The following is a 15,676-nucleotide window of genomic DNA, read 5'->3' as shown; positions in this document are numbered from 1 at the left end:
GACATATTTATCATTATCCATCACAAATTCATCTTAACTTGCAGCTAATATATGATAAACACTTATGGAAAATTTACTCTATCTTCATTGCTTTTAATTACCGTAGAAAATTTTGTCTTCATGTCTGGTGACAAATTTCAAACCCTTCCCAATATATATACCATAACTGAAATTTCTCATTGCTCTTAAGTCTATTACCAATCTATGTCTGGAACATTGATATGTGAAACAAAAAAAGGCAGGAGAGTTTCATATTACATTCACATCCTTTCATATTTATGTGAAATAGTCTAAGAAACAAAGAGGTAAGGTTTTCAGGAAAGATAGAATGGCAATATGAGTCATCATACAGCACCCCACATCTCCAGGTCAGAGCTAAAGTAGCTATTATCATATTCTACTGCTTTCATTAAAAACAAATAATGTTAGAAACCAACAAATTACAAACTACAACTTTTCTAAGGAGTGCTATGTTTTTCAGCATTTTACTATGTTTGGGAAGCTGTCTAGAATATTAAGGAACAATGGCCTATGATAAACTGTGATATATTTTAAAGCCCGCATTCTACATTCAATATATCCCTGGTGTGGTGATAATAATTACATGCAATTGTCTTACTACTCCATAATGTTGATTCTGACATTGAGATTGGCCAAAGTAAGCTGTTCTTCCATCAAATGGGAGACTCTTTTTTCTTGTGCGGGAATTATTGCACTTCAGTGAATAGTTGTGTGTGTGTGTGTTTGTGTGTTTTAAAAATAGCTTTCTTTAGGTTTCAAATATATTTGCTTATAAAAATTATACTTGAATATATATTCTAGAAAATTTTAAGATGGGTGATCATCTGCATCTCACAGGTTTTTTTTTAAACAAAAATATATTAAAAGGCTGCTTTTAAGAATTTGATTTAAAAATAAAATAAAAAGATGGTACTCTTCAGTTCAGCCTATGTTTGAAGATAGCACAATTTAATAGGTAGGTACTACTCTGTGGGTAGTACAGAGTTTAGTACATTCCAATAATAGAAATGTATGATTAAGATGCATAAAGAATAAATAATGAAACCAAATAGAAGAAGTAAATATCTTTAGATCTGACATGTTTTCAAAAACTGCTAAACTTGCTTGCATGCTTAATTGAACATCTCAAACCAAAATTTCACTATCCTATAAAGCCTTCTAGGCTTCCCCCCCCCCCCCCATGGAAATGGATATTTTTAATCCTTTGTTAAAAGCAATCAGAACATCAAATCAAAATATGTGAAATAAGTAAAATAAATTGCTACATATAGCACAGATTCTGATACAACATTTTAGGACTACTGAATAATGCATATATAATGCAATACTACTTTACAAATTAGAACGTCATGTTTACATTAGAAATGCCATTATATAAGTTTTAAGTACTAGTATGAAAAGTATTACTGATCACATCAATCTCTAAAGAAAACAAGACAATAACTTTGCATTTTTTAAAAAAAAGTATATAAAAGGAACCTAAATGTTCCTTTTATTGCACTATGCATGTACAAATAGTAATAGTATTCATTTAATTTGGGTGGAATTTACTAATTTCTAGTTGATTATTTCATTAAAAATAATCCTTATATGTAAAAATAATGCTTACATTGTATTAAAAGAGTAAAATTATAATGCTTACTGTATTTTGTCATCATCCACATATGTTTGTATATGCTTTATCTTTTAGACTCATGTGCTTGTGTGTATGTCAGTGCAAATATATAAATAAAATATTATATACATCCTCAGAGAAGACCATTAATGCAGCTTTATTAATAGAGCATTTATACTGATAAATTATGTGAAAGTTTTACCATCTCCAGTGCATTCATAGAAAGGGAGACAGAAAGAGACAAAAAAGAAGATTCAATCCACCTCCTTCCCCTCAAGTCTTCCAAGTACACAAAAGACTGGTAATAATTCTCCTTCTCTGGAATTCTAAGATCATGCATTCTTTAGCCCAAGATAGAGATGCCTCACCACAGGTTTCCCCCAGGCTTCCATAGCTAAACCTTTGATATAAATTTCAAGACAAATGATTCCCAGAGTGACCCATTTTTACATTAGGCATATAAGGCATGCGTATCGATCCAGGAAAAGCTATCTCTTTGGAATAGTTTCTTCGCACAACCTTCTATTTGTCTGGGAGCTCCCCGACTGGCAGGGGAGGTGGGAGGGAAGTCCACTGCTCTGAATCTGTCTCCGCCTCCTTCCCTTTCCTTTCTAGCCTTGCTTTGCCAGTGTTCAGGAATGTGGCGAATTGGCTTCTGGATAGAGAAGGAAAAAAGGGACAGAGGAAAACCTCAAAGTAGGTGTACTTTGCTGCAGCTTGCCTTTCCCCGATGCCCTTCATTGGCTGTCTGGTCTTGCCCCCTGGGATTAGCCTCTCTCTTTAGATGCACAATACAAACCCTAGCGAGCTGGTTGCCAACAACAACCCCAAAATGCATGACATCCCAAACGCCAGCGAATAGATCACCCTGGAAAAGACGTCCTCGGTTCGCACAGGTTCTGTTGATTGTCAGGGAGCTCTCCAGGGTTCTGAAAACTCGGCAGCTTTTCCAGGAAGCGATCTCACTCCGAACTCTCCGATCCTTCAGGAACCTTCCCCTCCCCTTATGACTCCGACACGTTCTTTTGGGAGGAGGTTGTAAATACCTCACCATACTATGGCCCATATTAAATACCTGCGTACTGCTATCTCAGGATTCTATCTGTGGGAAGCTGCGGTGCTGCTCAGGTAAGTCTCGGTAAATATCAGCAGGTATGCTTTGGCTGATGTAAATGGATAAGAAAAAAAGTGCAATGATAGAGCTGTAAAAAGGATTCTGTAATCTAATATTCAATAGACATTGTTTTGGATGATGATTTAGTACACTCTGGACAATATTATTTTGTCTTAGTTTCTTGTCCTAATATTTTATTCTTCCTTTTAATCTCAAATTCTTATTTTTGTAACTAATTCAAATCAGCAAACATACCTAATACTCCTTCCTCTTTCTATTTTTCCCACAACAACATCTATGGGAGATGAGTTGGGCTGAGAGAGAGAGAGTGATTGGCCCAAAATCACCCAGGTGGCTTTCATACCTGAGGCAGGTCTAGAATTCAGAGTTTCTTGGTTTCTAGCTTGGTACCTTAACCATTAAACCAAAGTGTTTGTTGGCAGTTCAAATGTTTCTTGCCTCTCTTTGCCCATGGTTCAGATACATTTCTGATTCCTGCTTTAAACTCTCTCAGTTTTCTTAAGGATCATTGCTTAATAGTGTGTGTTTGTGTGTGTGTGTGTAAAGGGGGGGAGAAACATCAAAAATGGAGCAAGGCATAGCAAATATTCAAAAAGACATAACTATTAGTGTAACAAAAAGATTAGACTCAACCAGTATTCAAGGTCTGTTGTTCAGCATATATGTCTAAATATTATATATCTTATAGTTTGAACTACATAATATACTGTTTTGATAAATATATGAAAATTGTGGTGTCTCTTCCTAACTTGCCCTTCAAATTCAAATTTACTTTGCATAGAACAAATGAAACAAGTGTGTCTGTGTGTGTATGTGTGTGTGTGTGTTAGCCAGGACAATAATAACAAAATGCAGTTTAAGTTTCTGCATAAATCTTTTCCCTAAATATCTTTCTCACACTGAAACATGATGAAATAAATACAAAATACATTATTAATACCATAGAATATATTTATTTCTTGTGGCTGACATCACAAACACTTTCAAAGTAAGGTGTTTGGATTTAAGACAGTTTAATTTTATTCAAATAAAATGGGAAGACAAAACTGGATTTTTTAAAAGGTTAAGTAATTTATAGAGTTATTACTGAGTAGTAAAACTCAAACATTACATTGTAAATATTTAGTGATACACAAGGTTTATGTTATGCTGAATTCTAACTATTATTAATAATCTTACCAAGATATATGAAATTTAAGTCTGTTCTGATGTTTTGTTTTTCAAGAATTGAATACATCTTGCATAACATATATGCCTAAGTTACTGAAAGGACATATCAACTATCTACAATAAATAATAATCTCAAAAAATACAAATAGTAGCAGTGGCAAGCCCTTTAAAAGTTAGTCTTAACATTGATCATTATTTTTGAGACAAAAACATTCACATTCACAAACAATGCAAATTATATAAATAAATTATATTTAAAAACTGAATTAAGAAGCATTTATTTAGTAAATATTTTCAATAAAATAAAAGTGTTTCTGACAGCAAAAAATATATCTCTGGTTGGGTAGATGATTCTATCCCTGAATTATAGAAAAAAATAAAAGTGTATATGCCAGTGAGCATGAGTCCTTGTATAGACTATGGAATGATTTTCAATTTTACATATCTATTGTTATCTAAACACTTTTACACCAATTATCTTGTGTTTTATGTAAAAAATAAAAAAACAATATATTCTAATCTTGTTTATACAGTTTGTTAGCATAATGAAATTATTTTCTGGTTGCTTACTAAACATTACTAAACTTTATTGAGGCCTTTATATCCAGAAGTGATCATTATATAAATTCCTATATATAAGCAAAAATTATTTAGAACAAAATAAAACATAAATATAGTGGAAAGGATGTGAAACAGTTTGTACAAAACTACTTCTAAAAAATCTAGTGGTGATATTTGTATTGCAACAGCAGGCTTTATGGATGGAAATGTTATTCCCTTTTACTCTAATATTTTGAGAAGTTAATTGAAATAAAGATAGCTTTTAATGTCTTGCACTAAATTGTATGGTATTATTTTTATTATAGATATTATATATTTTAATCTTATTTATCTAAATAGATAAATAACCTGCTTAGTGTAAGTTTTGGTTGGAGTGGCCTATAGCCCTTTTAGTAAACTAATACAGTAAAACAAATATTTATATGGAAACCTCTAATGGCTTATTCATTCTAGCAATAAATTCAATTAATGAGTGGTAATGTGCACAATAAAAGATACTTGAAAAACCACATCAGCATCATCACAATATACAGAAGTGAACATTGTAGTATTGTGTTTCAATGTTTTTGTAAGATCACTATAGTGAAAAATTGTTAAGACAAGTAAAAACTCACAATAAAATGTATGCATGGTGCTTCTGTGCAGGGGTCCAGTCACTCCAGAATTTTTCCATCCTATTTTGTTTTGTTTTTAATTATATTTAAAGGCTTTAAAGAAATTAGGATAGATGTTATATTAATAGCTTTGATTTTTTTCCTATTGATTATTTGCATTTTTTCCTTCTCAGAAAATGCTGTGGGGAGGGCATGAAAAGATGTGCATGCAACTATATTGTAGCGCACACAGAGTTTCTAAAGAGATTTAGCCAATCTGATAGAACATTCCTCCACAATGATCCATGGGACCATAGGTTAAGGTTTGAAGTTTTCTGAATTTTCTGAATTTTCTGATTCTGATGACTCCTCCATATATTGCTGAATTGTACTTATACAATTCCTGTTCACTAGTCATGCTAGTTGAAACTGTGAGCTGTAGTTACACAGTTTCTGTAGTGTCACAGATTTCCTACCTGTACTTTATGAAAGAGAATTTTCTTAACCTTACATTTATACTACAATCCTAATCCCTCTCCCCATGGTGTATAAAACTGTTTCGGACTTCAGGAATTCAATATTTTCCTGTATAGCTGCCTTTAATATTTAAATAGCTAACAATTATGCATAAATGTCTGGTTTGCTTTGACTGGTCTGTTTTACTACTGGGATAAAATAGACAATGTATTGGATTAATCCATTGGATGAGTACAGTCGTCACCCATTAGTCATCCTTAACTTGATTTCATTGGAATCAAAGGGTGAGTAAGATTGTTTAAATACAATATATATCTTAATAAGTTTTAATTAGTGATTTTTAGAATGAAGAACAGGCTAGTATGCCACAGTAAAAAATGCTGGTATTACCAATATTACTCATATAAATATATAGTGTCCCTTATTTTTCCTGCAATATTTGTAAGAATATTATAGAATTCAATAATGTTGTCACTTAACATGCAATGCTATTTTCTTGTCATGACTTGACCGTGCCTTTCCTGTGTATTGCAGTAAATAATCTTCATTTATTCTTTGCTTAAAATTGTCAGGCTAAAGCAATTTTTTTTGCCCTGAAGCCAAGAGTCAAAAATAATTTACAAAAGTTCTTTATTTGGTTCATGTTCTATTCATATTGATGTCTTTTTGATATTTAGATTGCATTTTTTTCTGATGGGTGGCATCCTTAAAACTATAGATAATAATATAACTTGTTCCGTGACAGAATGGTGGTGGTCTGTATCATACATGAATGCCAAGACCTTTGTTCAGAAAGGAAAACCTTTACATTTACCTTTATTCATCAAAGAAGACTTATTCATATTCATAGAGAGAACTGACTGAGTTAAACTTTCATGTCAAACATTTGATGTTTTCACTTTCTATCGACCCTAAGGGTATTATGGCATTAATAGTCATATGGTGCATTTTCATTTGAAGGATGCACAAAACCTGTCTTTCTACCTGATTACTTGTAGGGAAAAATGGATCTTTTAAAAATTGATGTTCCTGTATTGCATAGATTATAGGCTTGTTTAGCCCATTATTATAGACCCTGACTCATACACGTATATAGGAACTGGCAGTGCTACGTTACAAATGTGGAAAGCATTTCATTGATGCTTTCTCAAAATATATCAACTGGTGTTCAGGGATTATTATTTTTTTTCTTTTATACACTTTCTGTCTTTTGATATTCCTTTATTTTTTCTTTGCTTGTAATACATTTTATCTTTATAGTTGTAAAATCCAATGATGTTATTATTTAGATAGAAGGTGAACCATCACTGTTTATAAATCCCAAGGAGGGTCTAGAGGGTATTGAAAGATTATAACAGAAGATGATGTCATTTCGCTTTGCAGCATGCTAGCTCCCCACCTTTTTTTGGGTGCATTGATACTTAGATATTATATTGATCATATGTTGTTGAGAGCCACTCAGAGTTACTTAATATGGGCAGCCATAGAAACCATTTAAATAAATAATATTGCCTCTCCTTCTCCAGCAGATAAAGGAGAAGCCTTTTGCAAGGCCATCTGTCCTATTTAGCAAGGGATAACTAAATCAAAAATTATTTTTCATTGTTACAATTTCTTTCTCCCAGTAACTTTGATTTTTTTTTCTTGTGAGTTATTTTTGAATTACTGGACAAAGAGAATGAATATAGATAAATATTAGCAGCTTAAAATGTATAGTATTTATTTTATTTTGTATATTAATTTATATACTGGCCATCTCACTAACTAAAGTTACTCTGGATTTGCTGGCTGGGGAATTCTGGAAGTTAAGAAGTTCACAAATTTTAAAACTGCCAATGTTGAGAAACACTACTCTAGATAATAAAGGCAATTTTAAAATACTGTATATTAATTGAGGGGGGGAAAAGAAGAACCGGAGCTAGGCATAACATGTTCTTGCATGAAATTCCAAACAAACTATAAAATATTTACAGATCCATGAAAACAAGCATAAAAATGTAAAAATATTTTTGAAGTCTTCCTTCCTTGGGTTTAGCGAGCAGGAGTTATCATCTTTCCCATTTTTATGGTAATATCCTGATAGATTCTGTTTGATACATTCTATATAATTATTTGTATTGGCTTGTTGCATGTTCTATTATAATGATTTGAAAGGGATGCCTTCCTTCCTTCCTTCCTTCCTTCCTTCCTTCCTTCCTTCCTTCCTTCCTTCCTTCCTTCCTTCCTTCCTTCTTTCTTCTTTCATTTTCTTGATATCTGTATGTATAGATTTTGTACTTAAATAATCTACCTTGTTTAAGCATTAGAGACGGCAGCCACATTTTTTATAGATAAAGAAGTTCTTTATTGGCAGTAGTCAACATTACTACTGAAGCTAAGAATCTGTATAAAATGAAGAACATGATCTTCCATAACATGGTATACAGTAGTCATACATTTTTGCAATTGTAGTTAATATATGTAAACAGCCTCTTACTCACTTTGAGTAAGGATACTCTGGATACCAGTCAGTGGGAAGCTCCAGTGAACATGGGGAAGCTTAGCGAACTTTTATGTACTTTATGTTCCAAGCATCTGTCCCAATCCCAGACATTTGGCATTAAATAATGCTACTGTTAATGAGAGTACATGTTTCTTACTAATCAGGTGTTAAGATTTCTAGACAGCCCATTTTTATGCCTTGCCAATATTCGACCTACATTAATAACCCACCTGGGGAAAATGTTATTGTTTAGAGTACATTTACGTATCTTTTGTAACTTTTCGTGTCTAGGGACTCATCTAAGCTCCTTAACCTTGATCTTTGTTCATAAGTAAAAAAATGTACCATATAATTCATTTTATTTACCAAACGTCCCAATTTGATCTCTGCCCCCGACCTTCGTTCATTTCGCCGGGACCTAAAAACCTGGCTCTTTGAGCTATCTGGTCTGGACTGAGGGGTTTAATGTTTTTTAATTGTGATTTAATTTTTGCGGCTAGACTTAATTTAATTTTATTTTAATTTTATATTGGATTGTTTTTAAATTTTGCCTTGTAAACTGCCCTGAGTCCTTTGGGAATAGGGCGGTATATAAACCGAATAAATAAAATAAATAAATATATGAGAAATGGCCAATAGAGGCATGATGAGGCAGGATTTCCAGATTTTAAATACAAAATACAATTTGTCTTCACTTATAATAGTTTTCGATAAAACTTTTCTAATGAAAAATAAGCAAGATATTTTTATAAGAAACTATAGTGAGGCCTGCTAAGTTATTTCTAGAAAACAAATTAAAATTGGCTTTCTATTTATACTTCAAACCCCATGCTGTGTTAAGCTCAGTTTCTCACTGCCAGCACACATAATATGCCAATCAAAGTGAAGTGAACAATAAATAAAAGGAAATCATATTGAGGTTACTAAGATTATTCTACATGAACACTAACTGCAAGTTAACCCAATAGCAAAAAATTGGAAGCTGAGAACTCCCAGCTTCTCCTAACTATTACTAGATTTTACTAAAACCCCACAAATGTGGGAATACATTCAGGTATGCACACATATTACTATACCACATATGTTTCAATAAAAATATATACAACATGCTGATGTATTTATTATTTGCTCCTTTTCCATTAATGTTCATTCTTAAGCCAGCAAGAAATTTGATGACATAAATCTCACTTTTTCTAGAACCAAATTTTACTGTAACAGCAATGAAGCCAAGAAGTGGTGTTGTCCTTACTATTTTTAATGTAAGTTCAGTTGGGCAGCGATTGATGGATTCTATGGCATCCTTTCGCCTACAATTCAGCCTCACCTATCAGCAGGATCAATCATCTATTGCTCTTCAGAATTTCTGGTGGAATAGGGCTGGCAGGATCCTGAATATCATGGGAGAGGGGTTTGCCACAGAAGTGTTAGTAATCTGAGATTTAAAAATATTCTACCATACCTACCCCTACAATCAAGTACCTTCTTGGGCTTCCTAGTTTTAGGGTCATTTAACTTTGAGGTTAAACAAACAAATTTATGATAAATTACTCATGGAATCACAGAACAACTTACTCTGAGTTTCCTACCTCAAACTATAAAAAATGGCTTGAGAACCACAGTTGTATTAGATTGTCTCCCTGCACTATAGATAAATGTCTATATTCCATATTTTCAAAAAAGGAGCATAATTTTGTAATTGTTTATTATTGGTTACAAAATAATTCCAAAATTTAGGTAAATAAAGACAAAAACAAGAAAATCAAATAAAAAGAATAGTACCAGCACCAAAAGTATGCAAAAGCTGCATACTTTAAATTAAAAAAACTTACCTGGACAAACAAATTAATTCATTGATGGTGCTGGAATTTATTATGTTCAGTGTTGACATAATAGAGCAGATTGCTGTATAACAAATTCCTTCCAGATATGCTCCCATCAAGATAGGCATTCTAGTAGATCTTGATGGTAAACCACCCATCTCACCCTAATTATTATTAAAACAGAAAAATAATTTTAGTCCACATAATCTAAAATTCTAAAATCAATTGCCTTCAGTCTTTTATTTCATACTATTTGTATCTTGCTCTGTTTTTCAAATTATTCAATTCCATTTTATCATAGACCCAGAAATGCCTGAAGCTCTCCTTTTGATTGCTGTGAAGCTGTTACATTAGTCCTAGGTAAAGGTAAAAGTTCCTCTTTACAATCATGTTCAACTCTAAGGGGTGATGCTCATCTCTGTTTCTTAGCCGAAGGAGCCAGCGTTGTCTAAAGATGCTTCTGTGGTCAGGTGACCAGCATGACTCTATGCCAAGGTGCACAGAATGCTCTTACCTTCCCACCAAAGTGATACCTAGTTATCCTCATTTGCTGGCTTTCAAACTGCCAGGTGAGCAGAAGCTGGGACAAGAACGGGAGCTCATTCTGTTATGCAGCACTTGGGTTCCGAACCCAGGCTGACAGCTTTCCAGTGACAAGCTCAGCATTTTTAATCACTGAGACATTCCCCCACATTTGTCTTGCTTTATGTTAATAATAAAGACTATAATATGTATATTTATTTATTTATAAATGTTGCTATATCACTATAGTTATACAGGTGGTCCTCAACTTACAACAGTTCATTTAGTGACTGTTCAAAGTTACATCACTGAAAAAGTGATTTATGACCATTTTTCACACTTACAACCATTACAGCATCCCCATGGTCATGTGATCAAAATTCAGATGATTGACAGCTGACTCATATTTATGATGATTGCAATGTCCCAGGCTCATGTCATCATCTTTTGCAACCTTCTGACAAGCAAAGACAAGGAAGCCAGATAGAATGGAGCAGAGCAGAGCAGAGCAGAGCAGAGCAGAACAGAACAGAACAGAACAGAACAAGAATAATAACTTTATTGTCACTTTGAGTGTACACTAATTGGCATACATTAAAATGAAATTTCATTGCATTCAGCTCTCAAAGGGTCACCACCTCCAATATACAGTACACTACATAAATATGATGAAAATAAATAAATAAATGCAGAATTATGCATATACCCACATATATTATATGGCACAGAGAAACAACACAGCCTAGTTTGGATTATCTATACATGTGCATGGCGAGAAAAACGAATCTTGCGCATTTACCAGATGGATGGCATAGGGAACAAAGTTATTACAGAATCAGGTAGTCCTGCTAGAAACCTCCTCCCAGAGGGGAGCAATAGGAACAGACTGTAAAGTGGGTGTATGGGGTCTCTAACAATGCTTTGAGCTCTAAGTATATAGCACTTATAAGCAGCATCCTGAATACCAGGGAGTGAGCTTCCTATGATCTTTTCGGCTGTCCTTACCACTCTCTGTATGGACTTTCCATCTGAGGCACTGCTGCCACGAAACCAGACAGTGATGCAGTTTGTTAAAATACTTTCAATTGTGCCTCTGTAAAAAGTGGCCAGGACAGAAGGAGAGAGATGTTCTCTCCTCATCTGGTGCAGGAAATGCAGATGCTGGTTTGCATGCTTCACTAAGGATGAGGTGTGGAAAGACCAATTCAGATTGTTATCTGCACCCACAGATATTTAATATTGTTGACCACCTGTATAGCTGCATCCTTGATACTGAGCGGAGTATGACTATGCTGGCTCTTTCTAAAATCTGCAATGATATCCTTTATTTTATCAACATTGAGAACCAGTTTACTTTTATTGCAGCAGTCCACCAGAGCCTTCACCTCTTCCCTGTCATCCTGGATAAGACCCACCACTGCCATGTCCTCTGCATACTTCACAATATGATTCGTAGCAGATTTGGCACAGCAGACATGGGTCATCAAGGTGAACAGTAATGGACTCAAGACATAGCCCTGTAGGGTACCTGTACTCAAGGAGATGGAGTTAGAAACTTTCTTTCCAACTCGCACAACCTGGGGCCTATCAATAAGGAAATCAAGTATCCAATTACATAAAAGTGTATAAAAAACTAATAGGCCCAGTTTGTTCACTAAATGCTGAGGAATGATTATGTTGAACAGCAAACTAAAATAAAAAAACAGCATTTTCACATGAGTATTCTTCCACTCCAGGTACGCCAAGCTAAGATGAAGCACACAAGAAAGTGCATCTTCTACAGAGTAGTTCTTCTGATAGGCAAAGTGCAATGAGTAGGGGGGAAGGCATGCAACCATATAGTCCTTTACCAAACTCTCAAAACACTTCATCATGATGGAAATGAGTGCAACTGGATGGTAATCATTAAGTCACTTGTCTGAAATGGTATAGGTTCTCCTGCTTGAACAGGGGGCTGAACTAGAAGACCTCCCAGGTCCCTTCTCTATTCTATTTTATCCAGGTCACCAGAATCCACCGGACATAAGTGGTGAACTTGGTATCAGTATGCAAGGAATTCGCAGACGTTTTTGACACTAGCCTAGGAATGTACAAGGGCCCTCCAACAGCCTTTAAACTTCATCCTGCCAAATGCCTATCAGGATCAAACCCAGCAGAGTGCCATTTGTGCTTAAACAGAAGATTGATGCTGAGCTGGATAACCTAGTGAACCAGGGGGTACTACAGCCCATAGATGGGGGTGAATGGAAAACCCCAATTATCATGCCACTTATGGCCAACAGGAAGGTCAGGATTTGCGCTGATTACAAGTGCACTATAAATAAGGCACTTAGGCAGCATGCGTATCCAGTGCCAGTCATTAGCCACATCTTGGCATCACTGCAAGGGGGTATGGTTTTTACAAAGTTAGATTTGGCACAGGCTTAACAGCAGTTACCTGTGGATGAGGCCACAGCCACTGCACAAACCATTGTAATAGGCAGGTGGGCTTTTAAAGTCAAACGCCTCCAATTTGGGGTTAGTGTAGCCCCTGGGATTTTTCAAGGAGTCATAGAACATATGCTCAAGGGTATTTGGGGGGTTTGCTTCTATTTTGACAATGTGCTCCTCACTGGTGAGTCCACTGAGGTGCTTTCAAGGAGGCTCAAAGCCGTCCTTTAACAGTTCCATGAAGTGGGCCTTAAAATTAAAAAAGAATAAGTGCAACATTGGGGTTTCTTCTACTGAGTTTCTGAGTTTCCATGTTGATGCTGAAGGCATCCACCCTTCCAAGTCCAAGCTGAAGGCCATTCAGCTGGCACCTAGCCCCAGGTCAAAAGGAGAGCTTCAGGCATTCCTGGGTCTCCTTAATTTTTACCATAACAAGGCCGCAGTGGCAGAGCTGATACACCGGCTCTTAGTCAAAAACAGCCCATGGAAGTGGACCAAGGTCCACAAAAACAGTTTTAAGACAGTAAAGTCACTACTGTCATCCAATTCAGTGCTCACTCACTTTAAAGAGTCATTGCCTGTATGTCTTGCATGTAACACATCCACTTATGGGGTAGGGGCTGTTTTAAGTCATCTGGAAGGTAATGTGACCCAAGTCCCAATTGTCTATTACTCAAGGACATTGTCCTCTGCTGAGCGCAATTATGTGCAAATTGACAAGGAGGCCTTGGCCATTGTGGCCAGGGTGAAGAAATTCCATGATTACTTATATGGTAGGGAATTCACGGTCTTCACTGACCATAAGCCATTGTTGGGGTTATTTACTACAGATAGGCAGACACCCCAAATACTGTCCCCTAGGATGTTAAGATGGTCCATCTTCTTGTCAGCCTACAGCTTCAGGCTGGTTCACAAACCCGGCAAAGACATGGGCCATGCAGACGACCTTAGCCAGTTGCCATTGCCACAGATAGAGCCAGATCCGGCTCTAACAGCTTGCATTTTGTCTGAGTTTGCCTTCCAAGCTGGGGATGTGGCTGCAAAAACTGCTGCAGACAAGATTTGAAGTAGAGTTTTGTCCTGGATGCACACAGGGTGGCTTGAAAATAGTCCTGGACCTGAGTTCCAGAGCTACTTCACACGTAGACATGAACTTTCAACTCACAAAGGCTGCATTTTATGGGGGAGCAAGGTCATTGTCCTCAGTTCATTAAGAGATAGGGTACTTCAATCTTTGCATGAGGGACACCCAGGCATAGATTGTATGATAAAATGGGCCCAGAACATCCAAGAAGTTATTACAATGGACACGTGGGAAAAGATCTGGGTGAGGAACGTAAAATTTACACAAGCTCAAAATTTAAGAGAGAACTTTTATAAAATGTTTTATAGATGGCATTTAGATCCTAAAAAGCTTGCAAGTATGTATCCGAATTATCAGCCAAAATGCTGGAGGTGTGGTGGTGAAGATGCAACATATTTTCACATTTGGTGGACTTGTAAAAAGGTCAAGGCTTTTTGGATAAAAATTTGGTGGAATATGCAGAAGATTTTCAAGCAAAGGATAAAGTTTTGTCCGCAACTCTTTTTGTTGGGTATAATTACAGATGCTACGGTTGTGGACACTAAATTGATGTTGAATCTAATTACAGCAGCAAGACTTTTAATAGGTCAATATTGGAAGAAGGAGGAATTGCCGACCATAGAAGAATGGACTTTAAAGGTTTCTGACCTGGCAGAGATGGCAAAGATCTCGGCTTATTTGAAAGATCATTCGCAAGAACGTTATATTATGGAGTGGAAAAATGGATTGAATATATCCAGAACAAATATGGGACTAAAAAGTTTCATTTAGCATTTGAATAAGTCTTCCTTTCTATTTTCTTTTTTTTTCTTTTCTTTTCTATATGAAATGTTAGTATTGCTTGTAGTTATCTTATTTGAGCTAGAGAGTGATAGATTTAAGAATTTATTGTTGGTAGCATATGGATGCTTATGATTGTTCTTTGTTTTTATACCCTGTACTTAGCTCTGGGAAGTCGGGGGGGAGGGGGGAAAGGGGGGGAGGGATAGGTAGGGGAGGGGGAGGGGGGATTGTTAAAGATAAAATGTATTTTAAAACTTTTCAATAAAAAAAAAGGATTCACATCGACTTCACTGGGCCCTTTCAGGAACAGCAATTTTTGATAGTGGTCGACAGCCACTCTAAATGGCTGGAAGTTATTCCTATCGCAAATATAACTACTGCTAGGGCCATCCAGGTGCTTAGAAAGCTTTTTGCCACACACAGGCTACCAGACATCGTAGTATCTGATAACGGGGCCCAGTTCACAGCGGCAGAGTTTCAAGCCTTCTTGAGGACTAACTTCATAAGGCATGCTACATCAGCTCCCTTTCACCCCTCGAGTAACGGGCAGGCCGAATGGATGGTGCACACTACAAAGAAGTCACTCAAGCGCATAGTGACTGGAGATTGGCACCATAGCCTGGCTGACTTCTTGCTTTGCTAGAACACTATGCCTTGCACAGCAACAGGCAAGAGCCCAGCATAGCTTCGCTGGGGAAGAAGGCTCATCACAAAATTGGACAGATTGCATCCAGACCGGGTGGCAGCAGACACCGCTTGCCCAAAGCCTCCAAGGGGTTTGTAAGTGGGTGATGGGGTGTGGGCCCGGAACTATAGGCATGGGAACTTCTGGTGTTCTGTTCCCCCCCCCCAGGTACAAACAGACAGACAAGCAGGCAAAGGTTAATTCCTCAGACTTTAGTAATTGCCTTTTGATAAGGCCTTGGCAGCAAAATACAAACAGTCAGCCAAAATAGGCTCGTTACCTCAAGCGTCCGCTGGAA

The 15,676-nt window shown here is 36.2% G+C and overlaps 1 protein-coding gene across 1 annotated transcript in view; it reads left to right on the top strand.

Annotated features, from left to right (window-relative positions):
* Positions 1–2,693: 2,693 nt before the first annotated feature.
* GLRA3 (glycine receptor alpha 3) overlaps positions 2,694–15,676 on the top strand; it is a gene marked incomplete at both ends in the record, with an annotated part of 73,219 nt that continues 60,236 nt past the window's right edge. The window contains one exon of the mRNA XM_083367030.1: positions 2,694–2,764. Coding sequence (XP_083223156.1) covers positions 2,694–2,764 — 71 coding nt within the window. The remainder of the gene's footprint in view (positions 2,765–15,676) is intronic.

The sequence above is a fragment of the Vipera ursinii genome, assembly GCF_947247035.1.
Source record: "Vipera ursinii genome assembly, chromosome: 7".
NCBI classification, from domain to species: Eukaryota; Metazoa; Chordata; class Lepidosauria; order Squamata; family Viperidae; genus Vipera; species Vipera ursinii.
Note: the sequence above shows the minus strand (reverse complement) of the source record. Positions and strands in the feature narration are given on the sequence as shown.